Below are 16,051 nucleotides of genomic sequence, written 5' to 3'. Positions count from 1 at the left end.
AGTTGTAAGAAAGGGAGTACTGAGCAACATCTGTTTAGAAGTTTCTGGAAGCTAACGTAAGCATCATTTGCAACACATATACTAACAACAGAGGTCAAGCTATCTGGGCCATCAGCAAGATCCTGAGATAAATCTTGGCTCTACATGGAAGTTCTGCGACATCGTGAATGCTTTCTTAGGTTTAAGTTAAATTCTTCACAAGGCCTGGCTCAACATGCCTCACTTAAATATTAGCTAAAACCCTTGAGGTTTGGGATTTTGATTGCTTTTGGGCATCTGTTCTGCTTTCTGGTCCACATAATACCTAGCTCAGAGCTGGATATGAATTGCATACTGAAAAATGGATTTTCAACTGAAAGAGATTCCTCTTCTACAGCCCCACTTTCATTTTCTGCAATTTTGTGCTACCTTCAAATAAATGAAAAATCTGAGATTTTTTTATTCTTAGAGATATCTTTTGGAGTTTTCTTGTGTACACACATATATGGGATTTTTTTTTTGTCAGAATAGTTCCCTCTCTACCAAATAGAGTGTGGTGAAATATATTAATATGAAGTTGTGTCAGTTATAGACATTCACAGAATGTAGGCACAGGGAAGATAAAACGCAGATAAAGTCAGCACGTCCTCATTCACTCTTTGCAACTGGGGCCTTTTATCAGGGGTCTGGTTTGTAGAAAGAGCAATAAAAACACCTGTTTACTGCTGAGTCTCTGCTTGGAGGTGGAATAGGCTTGAAAAATTCAGTTCCTGCAGGTTAAGGCGTAACTGAGCAATCACTTATAAAGGATGTGCAGGTATGTGTTAGAAAAGTGAGGGGGTCACCCTTCAGGGCTCCAAAGTGAGGCTTGGGAAGGGCTCAGAGTGAAGGGAACCTCTCCAGAAACAGATTGGGCTTCTGGTGAGTTCTTTGCTTCTGTACATTTTAATATAGAAGCTAAGCTATAAGATGATCACATCGAGTTTGTTTGTTTATTTATTTATTTTTGGGTCTAATTTAACATGACACTGCTAATTCAGGGAACCTTGGTTCATTTTAGAATTAAGTGTGAATGAGGAAGTCTCTGTATTTAAAAAAAGCAGTTTTCTGTGGTAGGGGACTGAGGAAATGATCAAATATCTGCCAGGTGTATTTGTTTTGCTTTTCTAGAATTAAAGTGTTTCTGGTACAAATGTGCCTGGAATCAGCAATGGCACACGCAGTTAGGACAGAGCTTTCAGAGGTGAACGGACTTTGGGGGGAAGGGGACTCTCAAGGCACTTCCCCCACCCCCGAACTTGTTTTACTGGCCCCAGATGACATGGTGAGGTGTGGAAGTGGCAGTTAAGTATGACTTTGGGATCAAAGGTCTGGTTGGATCATGTCTTTATCCTTTGCCAAGTTAGTTTTCCTCTTTAATTTATTTTACTTTTTATAAAAAAGAAATTCCAGTATTTTCTTCCCAGAGTTCTGATATGCACAACACCTCTATACACACAATAGAACCCTATAGTTGATGTTTAATAATTACTTAATAAACACTCATTAGAGTTTTTATAAAGTAGAGAACTGATATGAATATTTTTGTTAAAATTCTAATTGAGTAGCAATTTTTTTAATGTCAAAGTGAATGTGTATATATATATATATACACACATGTATTTATAATGTACGTTAGTATTTTAAAACAGATTTATCAATAAATAGCAAAAGGAAGTTGTGATTGACAGAGAGATTTTCAATTTTCTTAAACATTTTATCTTTTTAAAACACAAGTTTCTTGAGAACAGGGACCATGTCTCATTCACCTTCATATCCCTAGCACATAACAATTCTCAATAAATTGTAGTTAAACTAAATCATTTATAATGTCTTCAGACTAAGAAAAAGGTTATAGAAAGCTTAGTCAAAAGCTCGTAACTGAGGGTGGCATGAGTGAAAATGAGGAGGGTATATGAAAGAACATTAGCAACATCATTTCAAATGCTAAATCCTAAAAAAAACCACACATATATTCCCTAAACACAGAATTCTTCTGCTATGGGCTAACACATGTATTAAGTTTTTCATTTCATTTTAATTAGACTTTTCATATTATTTTGATGCTCTTTAAAATTTTGATGATTTTAAGCATATTTTCTGCTCTCTTTAAGAGATTTGGAAAGTTATCATCCAGGAATAAGAAACAAGATATTTTGTCTACATAATATCTAACACTACCTTGACCAATTATTCATAAAGTCAGATTCCCAATATTTTGTTTTGCAATTAAGTAAGCATATCTTTAGAACACTGAGGCTCTCATAGAGGATATACTATAGAAGTCATAGCTCATGATTGCCTGAATTGTCAATTCTGAAATTTTGTGTGTTCATTAGAATGACAAGGTAAAAACTATAGATTTTTTCCATAATTTTGATAACCATCTCACAAATTATTACACCATATAAGTTCAGTGCCAGTGGTTGTATTTCATGGTAGTGCTAATACCTTATTGCTCTAGATAATTTCAAAAAGAGTAGAGACTCAATATGTAAATGATACATGTGTGGGTGTCTACCAGTATTTATTTTCATAGCTATAAGTTCTGTTTATGTTGTTAGTAGTGATTTTGTTTGAGAAAAATTAATTTCCTTTATTATATCAATGTCGATTTCAATCTTATTAGTTTGTAGTTTTGTTTCTAATTAGTATTTTTTAGATTATATTGCAATCCACAAAGTAAAAATGGAAAGGAGTTTGAGAAAAATTAATCAATAGGAAAAGGAAAGCCCTGTGGTTTGGTGTTCGGGTTTCTCAGCAGACCAGCACCAACTCAACATCTCCCTTCTCAAATCTCATGGCTTCTCTCCGTGGGTCCTCTGCTATAGCCCCACAGTTTGCTCGCTGTGCCCTGAATGTGCTTTACATTTTCTCACCTCTGCATGTGTGCTCACACCTTCCCCACATTAGCAATCCCAGTTACAAGGTCCTGCTTAAACTTTATGCCCTGCGTGAAATCTTTTTAGACAAATCTAGTTCACAGTATCCTGCCTCTTATCTTAGTAATTATCTCACATTTCACCCATTTGGCAATTGATTGTGTTTAATATGACATCTATACTACTGTTTGTTATGTTTTTAATTCATGTTTTTTTGGGCATTGTGAGAACAAAAGAGACTTTTTATTTTCTTGGTGATAAATATTGTGCTGCTTGACCAGAAGTCTCAGACCAGCACAGTAAACTTATTTAGGGCATTTGTTCACATGAACAGTGCTCAAGGTTATGGGTTGCTTTTTGAGGGGAAGATTCTATCTCTAACAGTATTTTAAAACTTCTTTAAAAGAAAAATTGCAGATCCCATACTGTACCTTGACGACTTTCAAAATGCCTTCATTGGTCCGTGGGTCTGTTTGAATATCGAACCAATTCCCATCATTTCCAGAGAGAATGAAATATTTTGCTAACCAATTGTCAGTGCCTTCTTCATCAAGATCAGTTGCCTTTAATCGTATCAGCTCTGAATTTAAACAATTCTCTTCAATGTTTGCTGAATACTGCACGACATAGATCAATGTTATAGCCAATGAATTTTTCAAGAGGAAAGATATTTTCTAATAATCAGCATTTAAAGTACTAACAATGAACTGTCAATGATTTTGCATCATTATGTCTGATCAGAAATCTAAGAATAAAATGATTATAAACTAATAAAACTGATTTTCATGTGCTATCTGTAGAATCAAGGTCAAACTGGTGTTTTCTTTAATTTTTCTTGTTTATTTTTAATTTTCTATAACTTCCAGTAGATAGATACATTGGCCTTTGTGGACCTGAGAGTTAGTGTTGCGGCTATTCATTTGTGCCGCCGAAGCATCAAAGCAACCACAGATCACGAGCAGAAGAATAAGCACAGCTGTGGTCCAATATATGTATTTTACCAAAATAAGTGGCAAGCCAGATTTAGCTCAGCTGATTTCAATTTTATGCTTATTTATGCCTAAAGATGAAAGTGGAAGGTTGAGAATGTTTGGGACTCTGTTAGAATTAATTCAGTAAATCATCAGACTCATAAAGATACATCAATGTCGTTACACGATTCCCAGAATAATAATAAATCTCTGCACTTCTGTGAGTGGAGAGTATGGAGGAGATGGTCTGTTGCTTTCACAGAGGAAACTTGTATGGAACAGTGACTCAAAGGCAAATATGCAATAATAAGATATATTATTATATGAGAAATTTCAAGGTTTATACAGCAAAGCTGAGTACATCATACAAGTAAAAAAGCCAGGTTCACACACTAGTGGGAAAAGAAATTAATTATTGACATTTATGTAAAAAGGATGATAAAAGTAACAACTTACAAAAGTTTTCTCCAAGATGGGGAAATTATCGTTGACATCCAAAACCTTGATTCTGCAGGCACACTCGGAAGACAGCCCATCTGCAGCTCCGTCTCGATCCGAGCCCCTCACGAGGAGGTTATACGTAGTGTGTTCCTTGATGAAGATGAAAAGGAGTTGTAAGGTTTGGGTCTTGTTTTGAATAAAATACAACACATTTGATATCATGATTCTACTTTTAAAATTTTACACAGTTTTTAAATATGATTTTCTTCTATATAATTTCCATTCAACATAATGGTTGGATTATTTTTCCTCCCCTGCTGTGCATTAGAAGAATTTTCAAAATTGTATTTGCTTCTTATCATTCATTTATAGAAGACTTTACCTCTCTGTCCAGGAAGCTGGACATCGTGCGGACCTCTCCAGTGTACCGGTTCAGGATGAACATTGGTGCACCTGCTGGCTCCTGAGAGATTATCTTGTAGGCAATTTTAGAATTCAGATTGTTGTCTTCATCTGCATCTGTGGCACTTAACTTTACTACCAATGTGTCTAGAAATGAAGATGGATATGGGGAGTGTTTGGGACTCTGTTAAAATCAATTCAGTAAATCATCAGGCAAAGGAAGTGAGAGTGGTTGGCCTTCTCCTGCATTCTCTCTCTTCTAGTTATCCATGAGAATATACAGGGTGGGGCAAAAGTAGGTTTACAGTTGTGAGTACGTGAAAGAGTTTATTCTTGTATTATTATTGATTATTATATTATTTTCCATACGAACAACTGTAAACCTACTTGTGCCCCGCCCTGTATTACCATAACTTTAGCTACACCATTGATTACAAAAATAATAGTGGTTTGCTTCATAAAACACTTTACAGTTAGTTTATGAAATACTTATACTCCTTCAATGACTAAATGGCATATTAGTAACAAAATACAGTGATCTTTAATGTATAAAAAGAAGTTCAATAAACTTTATCATAAAGCTGAAGAAATAGATTCCATCAGTCCCTTTTTTGCCATTGTCTTGTGGAATTATTTTAAAATGCTTAATTAAGAAAAGTGATAGTCATTTTCAACATTGAAATTATATTATATTCAACATTGCAATTATTTATTGAGCACCTACAGTCTTTTTTGCTGCTCATCCAGGAAGCAGATAATTACTATTCATTGCTTTGGAAGATAATAGTATTTTACTGAACAGTCACAAATATATAATCATTGAAAAGAAGATTTGTTCACAGTTACATAAGAAGTTCTTAATTATTCATAGCAACAAAGCACAGACATGCTAAGTCAATCCTCAAGGATATCAGCCCACAGGACAGGTGTTCCGGAGTGGGCAGTTTCCTGATGTTTTTGTGCTTCCCTGCCTGATTTCAAAGTGAAACATCCTTGCACAGAGAATCAGGGAAAGATTGAATAGATAGAACCAGGTTTCATGGAAGTCATAGTTTGTGGAAGTACACTTTTGACCTTTGGTTAACTGTCCTCACACTGGCAAGCATTAACAAGGCTGCTGATTGGCAATCGAGTGGAGGTGCGTGTAGTTTTACCTTCTCTTCTTCACCAAGCTTGTCTTGAAGTACGTTAGTGAGGAAATAATGATGGACTTTGGAGACCCTCTCTCTCTCTGTTTTGCCTTTCTTAGGCCAAGTCCTCACTTTGCCTATGTTCTCCCACTTGATTTTCAACATCACTTTTGTTCAGGGCACCTGAAGTTCTCCTGACACCTTTTGATCCCTATCTTTTGTTAGCTCTTTCCTTTTCTCCTCCATCACTTCTGATCTCTTCTTCTCCAGACTCCTCCATCTTCCTTTCTTTGGCGCTCCATTGTTACCTCTAGCTTCCTTTCTTATCTGCTTTACTCTTGAAATTTCTTTTTTCTATTCTCTTTTTGCAAATTTTATTTAGAGGCATAAGTACAGATGTAGATGTGAAAGGAAAGGAATATTAGCGGACTGAGGGAAGAATGAGGCAGAAGGCAAAGAGGGAGAGCAGGGAGGAAGTAGCAATATAGGAAAAGCTTAAGTATGGAAAGGACATTCAGGAGAAGTGATAGAAAGGGGGAAAAAAGAGGAAGTTATTACAGTTAGAGATGTAATTAAGTAAGATGGAAAAAATGAAAAAAAAGAGAGAACATAATGTAACTTGTTGTGTAGACTGTGAAGACTCTTGCTTATCCTTCGTGAATGATCTGAAGGGTACTATTGGGAAAGGGGAGAATTCTCCCTTAAGTTCTTATGACTGGACTAATAATAAAATTGACTCAAGGCCAGATGAACAGGAGGAAAATCCAACTTTATATATGCTCATGGGAGAATCATAAATGATGCTCTGACAAATGATGGACCGGCCAGCATTTTATATTTTTTAGACAAAATAAAAATACATTTTTGGAGAATTGATGGGACATCAGAAAATTTAGTGTTCATCAAAAAGGAATTGAAGCGAGATTTGGAAAAATCTAAATGAAGTTTGGGCTTGGACAGCAAATTCATAAAGAGGTAACAAGGTTTGTTTATATAGGTTCTTTGGCTCTGTGTTCCTTAACTCTGCTCTGTGGGTGTCTTCAGATGCAGGGAAGGCACCTTTGACATGGAGCATTTATCTCCTGATTTTAAGGGGTTGGAGGAGGGTGGGAGACTTCAGCATGTTCTTCTTGTATTGGCAGTTTCTTAAGTAACTTTAATTCAAGATAATGAGTGTGCTATTGTGGAATATCTTGGGGCAGTTTACTCTGGGACCCAACAGCACAACTGCTGATGCGTTCTTCATCACACTCCATCTGGTGTGGTTCAGCCTGGAACTTGAGGAACAGAACAGAATAGGGCCCTCCTTCACATTCATGGTTTCACCTCAGTTTATTCGTTTGGATTAAGTGAATCACGAGCCCAGTAATGATCTCTGTGGAAAGTGCTAAGCCCCTGCTAAACCACATGTATAAGAATCCTTCACAAACAAGAGGATGTTTAGTATTTTAGAAATGATTTTTTCTAGCTCAATTTTAAGTTAGAATTTGTGGGGTTTTTTTTTCAAAATACAAATTTGACATTTTCTGAGCTTTAAGTTACTCGTACAGTATTTTAATCTCCTAAAGCTTTTTACCAAGAGAAATAGATATGGTATAACACCGAGACAGAGAATCATTCTACTCACTTGCATCACTGTTTTCTTCAATGCTGGCTGTGTACACATTTTGTGTGAAAACCGGAGGGTTATCATTTATGTCCATAACTTTGACTCTAAGCTCAAGAGGCTTTTCTAAATCTTCACCCCGTGAATTCAGAGCCCGACAATAGATCTGTGGAAAGTTGGGGAAAAATATCTTTCTCCATGAAAGGAAATTAAGTAACATGCTTGAGAATATATAAGGAAATGTGCAAAGAAACAATTTTCTCAGTAAATTCAGACTATTTTTATAGTCTAGTAATTTAAATATTGTAAAGACATTGGATCACATGCATGTACAACACACCATAGAATTCTGAAAAATAAACTTTTTTCTCACTCCTTCTCCTCAAGCCTTTTATTTGGTTTCACTCTGCTGTGTTTTATCAAAAGTAGGCATTAGTCCTGAGATAATTTTTTTAAAAGGAAGAAAAATAATATGCATAAATCAAAACTCACTGCTGTGACTTACCAAGAAAAGTGGAGTTATCTCCCTGTCCACCACTGAGGTGATGTTAATTTCGCCAGTCTGAGGGTTAATGGTGAACACACCATAAGGTGGTCGATCAATCCCTACCCCAGAGATGCGGTATGTAATCTTCTGGTTCGCTTCGCAGTCTGACCGAATCTATGAGGAAAATGCCCAGAATTTAGAGCAGATCATGAACTTCACAATGTAGATGAATGAGAAGGAAATGGCTTTGTAGCCCGATGAGTCTTGTATGGAAGCCCAGTACTGTGACACAGACTGGCACGACCTTGGAGAATTCACTTAAATTTGCCAAGCACCAGCTTATAATGGGATAATACCACTTATATGCTAGGTTTGTTGTGGGGATTGCATGAGGTAACCTGTTCACACCCCACTCCAATGACTGACCTATGGCACATCCACTCCTGATGCTAGATTTGTTATTATTAACATTACGTTGTTCACTTCTCTGATGTTTTTTGCACATAAAGAGTTTGGCAGACAAAAGAAATCAGAATCTTTACTATTTTGTAAGAAGATTGTGGCATATTAGTATGTACCTGCCTAGATTTGAGTTTGAGATTTAATCAAAATGGTAGATAATTTAAATTAAGAAAATCAGATGAGACATACAGTGCTTAGAGATATTGAAAATAATTTTATAAATCAAAACCTACCATATCACTCATCTGCCAATTAGATTTTATGGCAAATAGTCTGATATCTAGATTATGTTTTCATAGTTTTATATCTATAGTTCATACATTTAAACAAAGAATAATTTAAATTTTGTAATCTAACCTATATACTAAAGATGAGGACACTTGGTAAAATACTAATGTTTGTTACCTCAATATCCACAATTAATTAAAGGCAGCTAGAAATACAACTTGAATGAGCTTCACTCTAGTCCAAAGATCTTATTTATATAGATGAAAAATCCAGGAAATCCCTCAACTAAAAATATAAAGAAAAAAATGTACAATGTGAGTGGGATAATATAACGCTGTAACTGTGGCTGAATGAAAAGAATAATTTAAAAGTTTTCCAAAAATTAAAAATGTTTGAGAAAGAACAAATCTCTTTTCTTGAGCTGAGAGTAAATCTATAATATCATTTCTGATGCTTACTATATTTTTCATGTAAAGCTTTAAAGAAGGAGTTCTGATATATCTCTACTTTTGATTTCAACAATGGCCCAAGGCCAAGATGCCTAGAAAGAGCTAATGAAGTGGCTAATGTAGATCTTATCCTTCGTGGGTTAGTTTGTGATGGTTCTTCCCATAATGGCTCTTCCTTATGGAGAGCCATTATTTGAAATACCTTTTAAGGCTCTCCTATTCTCTTGATCTAGGAATCTAGTGAGAACTTTTGACACTGTCCTTGCTTCCTTACTTTCTTGGGGAGAATTGGTTAATTCTTTAAATCTTTAAAAAATAGATTTTTAGAGAAAGAGAGAAGAGCGGGATAGCTAGAGAGACAGAGAGAGACACATAGAGAGAAACATGGATTTGTTGTTCCACTTGTTTATGTATACATTGGTTGCTTCTTAAATGTGCCCTGACTGGGGATTGAATCTGCAACCTTGGCATATCAGGAGGATGCTCTAACCAACTGATCTACCAGAACTCAATTCTTTAAAATTTTGATTTTGGGGAGGGTTAGTGAGAAAAATATTGGTATATGCATAAATTTCCTAAAACGCACAGGCAATAATAAGCAGAAGACAGATGGAGACACAAAGCCCAGCAGTGCTGGAGATCCAAATTTCTCTTCTAGGATCACCCAAGGACCCTCTGCTTTGTAGCCGCTCTCGGAATGTGATAGTCAAAATGCTGCCTCAGCAACACGAACAGATGACTGCATGTCACCCATCTTCCTAACTCTACGGAGTAGTAAAGACTACAAAACCTTGAAGTGTTTGAGGGTTTTCCTGCCCCTCAAAAAGCCTTTGTTATCAGCACAGGATGCTCCTGTTATTTCACTGCTTACTCTGGCGATCGGGTTCCTCTTGGAGTTGTCCTCTCCTTCTCGACACGCTGCGGCAAACTTGATCCACTCCCGCTTTTGTCTTCTGACAGTTTGCCATTTTGTAGCACCATTTTCTATGTCTAATTCTTTGACCTTAAGCAAAAATAGTTCACATTTCATACCTTGTTAGAACAATTTTACTTAGTAAGGACATTTATTCAACACTGTAAGGTACACTCAGAAGAAGCAATGGTACTGAATTTGAGGAACAAAAAAAGTTTTTACTAATTTGCAATTCTGGATAGATATAGCTTGGCCATCCTTACTAGCTACTTATTTTGGAATCATGTCATTACTAACTATATGATTTCAGTGAAACAAATTTTATTAGCTGTGTGTGCAGCTCATAATATGTTATACGGAATAATATGGTGTGTGTAGTTTTTTTTTCTTTCAAACTGTCCTCACAGGTTAGTAGACATTTGGTTCTCTCCAAAACATCTGCAGAAACATTTGGTGCATGCCAAAAGGTCCCTGATGTTTGGCCTGTCCAAAAACATTTGTGGAGATGTGCAAGCTGACCTATATATCTAACCCCACATGCCATGACCAGCTAGGCTACCAAGGCAAGAAGGGTTATAATTGGCAATACAGTCACACCATAGTCATTGGACTAATAAAACATGATAGTGTTTTTATGCATTAATCCTGTAAACCTAAAGTATAAATGGGTGTTACAGGCTATTTGAACGCAGGAATATTTTCTAAACTTGGATGTTTTGGACAGGACCAAATATCAAGGACATTTTGGTTTGGACCAGATGTATTTGTGGGTATTTTAAACAAGATTAAATGTTTCACTCAGTAGAGACCTTGCCCACCTCACTCTTCATTGAGCTCTGACCAAGCTTTCTGGTCTTCAAAGTTTGAAAGATTGCTGCTATTACAGGTAAGTGTATCCCTTGCAAAAAGAAAGTTGTGCTGGTGAGTGTACTCACATAAAAGAGGGGAAGGATGGACACCACTCTGGCTACACACCCAGATACATTTTTAAATGATTAGAAGAATATGTTAATTGAAATGATGGTAGCTGTCATAATCCTGTGGACACCTATATGCGTTCTCAATGCTGTCCTTTTGTGTCTGTGCTCGCTGTAGGTTTTTCTCTTTACAGTCTTATTCACTATTGTCGGAGGGTGTTTAATAATTTTATACCATTAAAGACTTTAGAAGTGTTACTACGTGTATAAACATATCTGTACACACACATAAACATTTGCATATATATTTTTTGTAACTCAGTGTACTTGTTGAGACATAGATAATTGTATGTTTGTTTAAGCTAAGGCTTCCTTTAATTACCACTTTGGGGGAAGGAAATGTTCCATGTGAATGGAGCTTCTACTTTCAAGAACCAAAGCATTAACATTTCCCCATTTGTATGCAACTTCCTAAAATGTACCACTTATTCTCCATTTTGTCAACAGAAGTTACAAAAGTAATTATATTTTCTTCATTGTTTAGTATTATCATAATGAAAATTTAACTGCCATAATAAAATAAAGTCCTGCCAGAGAAGACAGTAGCTTTGTTTCCTGAGTCCCAGTCTAAATGACAGGGGATTCTCTGTTGTTTTATTTAGTTGTGATTACATATTTCTTTTTGTTTTTGGCATTTTTCCCTCATCGATTGACCATCCAATTGTCTTTCTTATAGATGTAACTGTCTAGAGTCTTCCTCCAACTCTAATGTGTTACTATGGTTCTTTTCCTTTTCTTTTAGGTTAGGGGGCATAAATAAACTACTAGTGTAGTTTGGTAGGAGTTGGAGTTACTGTGACACTAAGCTGTCACAAATCATGTTTAAAAACATAGAAATATAAAATTATGGGCTTTACTATAGCTATTCTCAAATATTCTGATTTTTGATATATGATGCATTACAAAATTTATTTTTTCTTTCAATTTTTACATTGAGGAAATAGTTTTAATAATTATACATTACCTCAACAATAAATTCACTGTTTACTTCCAGCACCACCTGTGATAGAAAGCACAACGTTAGTATAAATTTGCATAATTTAAAGAAAGCAGTGTCATAAAACTATTAACAATGTTCTCTGATTAATTCATTTCTTAAATATGCATTGTGCTAATAATATGGAATAAACATGGGTAATACAAAATTAATAATATAGGCTTTTTGCCCTCAGAGTCTTTTAAACTTTTAAAGAAGGCAAAGACATAAATATAGCTAGGAAAGTTAGGATGCATCCTTCAACACAGGCACCCATGGGTTCAGTGCAAGGAAAAGTGGACAACTCAAGTTATCAGGTGGATTTCAGGAAGGCCTCACATGAGAACAAGGACTTGAAAGGGCTCTGTAGGCTGAGGCTACTACGATAAGAGAAGTTGACTGGAGACATTTTTTCAGTCAGAGTAGAACATAAACACAGGTGTAAAGGCAGTAAGTTTCAGAGTATGTTCCAGGAATGGAAAACAATATTTTAGCTGGAGGGTGTTGGGAACCACCCTGACTGGTATCAGAGGCTGAAACCCCCACCTAGCTAAGGCTAAGGGAATGCCCTTGGAACTGTAAGCCGGCAAGGAGATAAAAGCTTATCTCCCTGGCAGGAATGCTGCTTCTGCTGCTTTATTCATAACTGAACCCCCAAAAGCTTGGTTGGTTAGCCAAAGACGGGTAAGATTCCCCACGGGGGGAACGACCTAAGCCAGGCACGATCACTTTGGGAGGCCCCCCCAAAAGAAGGACTTGGGGGGCTGCAGCAAAAGGGGGTGATGGACCCTCGCTCCTCGGCTCTGACATAGCCTGAGTTCTCAGCGTCTGGAAGAAAATCTCCTTATCTCTTGGTTACCTAGTTCCCTTGCTCCACCTAAGCCTGAAACAATGACAGGATGTTGCAGCTCGGTACTGAGAAGTGCGGATTCCCCAGGGTGATCAGGCCTAAGAAAGAACATGTAAATTACTGTGAAACCTCCTTTGTTTAGAATGCTCTCAGTTGAATGAGAAGGGTCTTAGGAGGAAGTTATTTTGTTCCTCAGTCTTACAGCTTTTTGACCCCCAACTCAATAGACCGGCAGAGTTCTTTGTTTTCTATAGTTCCTTACTTCCCCTAATGAGTACTGTACTTTACCTGAATTATTATGCAAAATGAGCCTAATAAAAGCAGGTATGGACGGTAAATCAGCGCGCTCCCCCACTAGGGGGGTGGCCATTTCGTCCCTACTTCCCCACAGAAACTAGTTTGTCTCTGTGCCTGTGGTGTTTTTTCTCGCGTGTTTATCGTCGAGTCATCCACAGCGTTCCGTGGTCACTGCTGGCCGGTGACCCACGCGCAACAGGAGGGCAGAGGAAATAGTGAGGAGACATGGGAGACAAGATGAGGAATGTCAGTTTGGAGGCCGGGCATGAAGTGCCTTATATACCCAAATAAAGAGTTTGGGCTTTATTGTGTAAGATGCTAGGATTAACAAAAACATTGTTTTTAAAACCTGTCAAAACATGTCAATGATATGAAGGGAAGATTACAAGGGAAAAACACTTGAAGTCAAGACACTTAAGAATTAGCAATTGCTTAGGTAAGACATAGTTAGAACATGAACATAGGTGCTGATGTGGAACTGGAGAGGGGAGGGAAGGGAGACATTTCTGAAGAACTGGTAGGGCTCTTAGACTGTGAGTGCAAGGGGAGGGTGTGCCAGATGATTTTGGTGCCTTAAGTTGGCCTTCTGGGACAATGCGGGTACTTTTAATGATAACAGAAGATTCAACAGAAGAATATCACAGCAGGGAGATGATGGCTGAAGTTTGTTTTATTTATTTTCAGTGTGCCTCTAAAGTTTGGGATAGACATAAAATCTGGAGGAGTGGAATTTATCTAAACAGGAGTACTATTTAAAGTTGCAGGAAATGAGGATATTAACAAATTTAAGAAGATCAGTGAAGTAGGCAGAAAATCTTACAGGAAATGCTTATATTTATGTAGGGGACAGAAGGAAGAAGTCTAAAAACGGAGAACAGAGAGACTGAGGAACCAGGTTTGTGGGTGCAGAGCAGGTTCTATTAACATGAAAATGGTAAAAAGTGGCAGTGGTGTGGTTGTGGTGGAAGGTGATTAAGCAAGTTGAGTTCAGAAAGAAGAGACTGGATAAGGAGAGAAGAAGCAGCCAGAAAAGAGGCAGAATGAGTGGAATTCAGTGGTAAAAAGTTAGACAAAGAGGAACTATTTAAGGGTTCGTGTCTTATTGCAAGGTCAAGGAGAGTGGGAATTGAGAAGGTCTTGGTATCTTAAGCAGGTAGTCATTGCAAACTTTTGTGGGTGGTATAAGTCAAATTGCTGGAGTCAAGGAATGAATTTCTGAGAAAGTGGAAATGACAATCATAGATTACATCTTCAGGTTAGGAGATGAAAGACATGTGAGAGGTATGATGCAGTTCAAGGAGCTAATTAAATGGAGAAAATAAACTATCATTCTACAGTGGATGAAGAGCCTGAGGACTAGTTGACATTAGGAAGCAAGAACATGCACAGCCTGTCTGTTTTGTGCCTTCTCTAGTAGAACTTGGCAACCAGGGAGTGTGAGAAGCAGGAATGTGAAGGCTGTTCCAGAGTTGTTGGAGATTGTTATCAAGGCAGAGCAGGGGCTGATGAAGTGATAAGCCACCACTGTGAACTCCAGAGAGTCAGGGAGCAGAGTAAATTCAGTGAACTGAGATGAGGGAGACACTGGACCTGGAGGCATGGGTGCAAAGCAGGTGTTGCAGGTTTGAAGGGGTTGTAAGGGGGAGTGAAGGGTGCAGGTGGGAATTTGGAATGGTAGCTGAGTCCAGAGCAGGGAAAATCAGAGAAGACAATTGTACCAGTAAGGCATAGTGTTTCTGCTTAACTGACTTGCTCTCTGATGTATCATTTTATTAGAAATTAGTAAAATATCTAGACCTGGAAAAGAAGTTCAATATGTAATAGAAGGTGGTTCTATTATTTGATTGTATAAGATGTTTTGTTTCATAATGAATATTGCCTTTGGGGGTTAGATATTCTTTTCTTAGAAAAGTAGATGATTCTGGAAAATATAAGGAAAAGTAAAAATCGCACAGAACCTAACTACTTGGAGATTACTTATTATTGTTAATATTTGGAGAATTTTTTCAGACTTTTATTTCAAAAACATAGACAAATTGTAACTTTTTTAAAAACCAAAAGAAGTTGTAATATACACACCATTTAATAATCTTTTTTGCTCAACAAGTATCATGATAAACCTTCATGTCAATGAGTACATACATACATACATGCAGATGTCATACATTTTGATAGTTGCCTTGTATAACTTACATTCAGGTGATGATAGGACACTAAGGTAAGAGAACCAATAAATTTTGCAGTTTAGCGCTGCAGACTAACCCCTGCTGTGATTCTCAGGCACTGTCCTCTATGGGGAGGTTAAGTAGAAGGCTGCCTTGGTGGATGCCAGAAGGTTGGTGAACTCGGCACATGAGTCCATGGTTAACAAGAAGGTCTCCTCCTCTCTTGTTTTCAGCTTCCTATTTTCTCTTTTTACCCTTTCCTCCACTTCTTTTTTCTCTCTTCTTTCTCTCTTCCTCTTGCCCTTCTTGATCTTTTCTTAGGTGTGTCAGAGAATCAGGGTAGCCTCATTAGGCTGCTTACCCTCATAATGTGATCAGAGATGTGGCAGGTCATTTTCATTGTATTCTTACCCTGGTTTCTGTTAGCTTTCAACAAACTTGTAAAGCTAATATTGTATTTACACAGTGTTAAGACACCAGCTCAAGAATGGACCCAAATCACCATTCTATTGGTTTGTCATTGTTGTTGTTAGGTTAATTAAATCAGGAGGCCATTAGACTAAGGTGGCTCTGATTCCCATGGAGCATAGGTAAGCCAACCAAAATCTAAGTTTGTAAGTGCCTCAAGGCTATGCAATTGAAACCTAAAAACAATCACAAACATTCAATTAAGCTTTAAGCTAAAGCCAATCAATGATGTATTCCATCATTCAAAAGATGAATTCCATCTTTTCTTTATAAAAATTCTCCCCCAATGGAGGGTTGAGAGGGAGGGGGGCTGGATTGGGAGTAAAAGG

At 37.2% G+C, this 16,051-nt stretch overlaps 1 protein-coding gene across 1 annotated transcript in view; it reads right to left on the bottom strand.

Moving 5' to 3' along the window:
- DSG4 (desmoglein 4) overlaps positions 1 to 15,648 on the bottom strand; it is a 30,257-nt gene extending 14,609 nt beyond the window's left edge. Inside the window, exons 1-8 of the mRNA XM_045850300.1 lie at positions 15,616 to 15,648; positions 11,931 to 12,029; positions 9,948 to 10,079; positions 7,956 to 8,111; positions 7,472 to 7,616; positions 4,695 to 4,861; positions 4,328 to 4,462; positions 3,332 to 3,517 (exon numbers count right to left, since the gene is read on the bottom strand). Of these exons, the coding sequence (XP_045706256.1) occupies positions 3,332 to 3,517; positions 4,328 to 4,462; positions 4,695 to 4,861; positions 7,472 to 7,616; positions 7,956 to 8,111; positions 9,948 to 10,079; positions 11,931 to 12,029; positions 15,616 to 15,648 (1,053 nt within the window). The remainder of the gene's footprint in view (positions 1 to 3,331; positions 3,518 to 4,327; positions 4,463 to 4,694; positions 4,862 to 7,471; positions 7,617 to 7,955; positions 8,112 to 9,947; positions 10,080 to 11,930; positions 12,030 to 15,615) is intronic.
- Between the last annotated feature and the right edge of the window lie 403 nt (positions 15,649 to 16,051).

The sequence above is a fragment of the Phyllostomus hastatus genome, unplaced genomic scaffold (assembly GCF_019186645.2).
Source record: "Phyllostomus hastatus isolate PE091 unplaced genomic scaffold, TTU_PhHast_1.1 phas_contig_80, whole genome shotgun sequence".
NCBI classification, from domain to species: Eukaryota; Metazoa; Chordata; class Mammalia; order Chiroptera; family Phyllostomidae; genus Phyllostomus; species Phyllostomus hastatus.
This window is presented reverse-complemented; position numbering and strand designations above follow the sequence as displayed.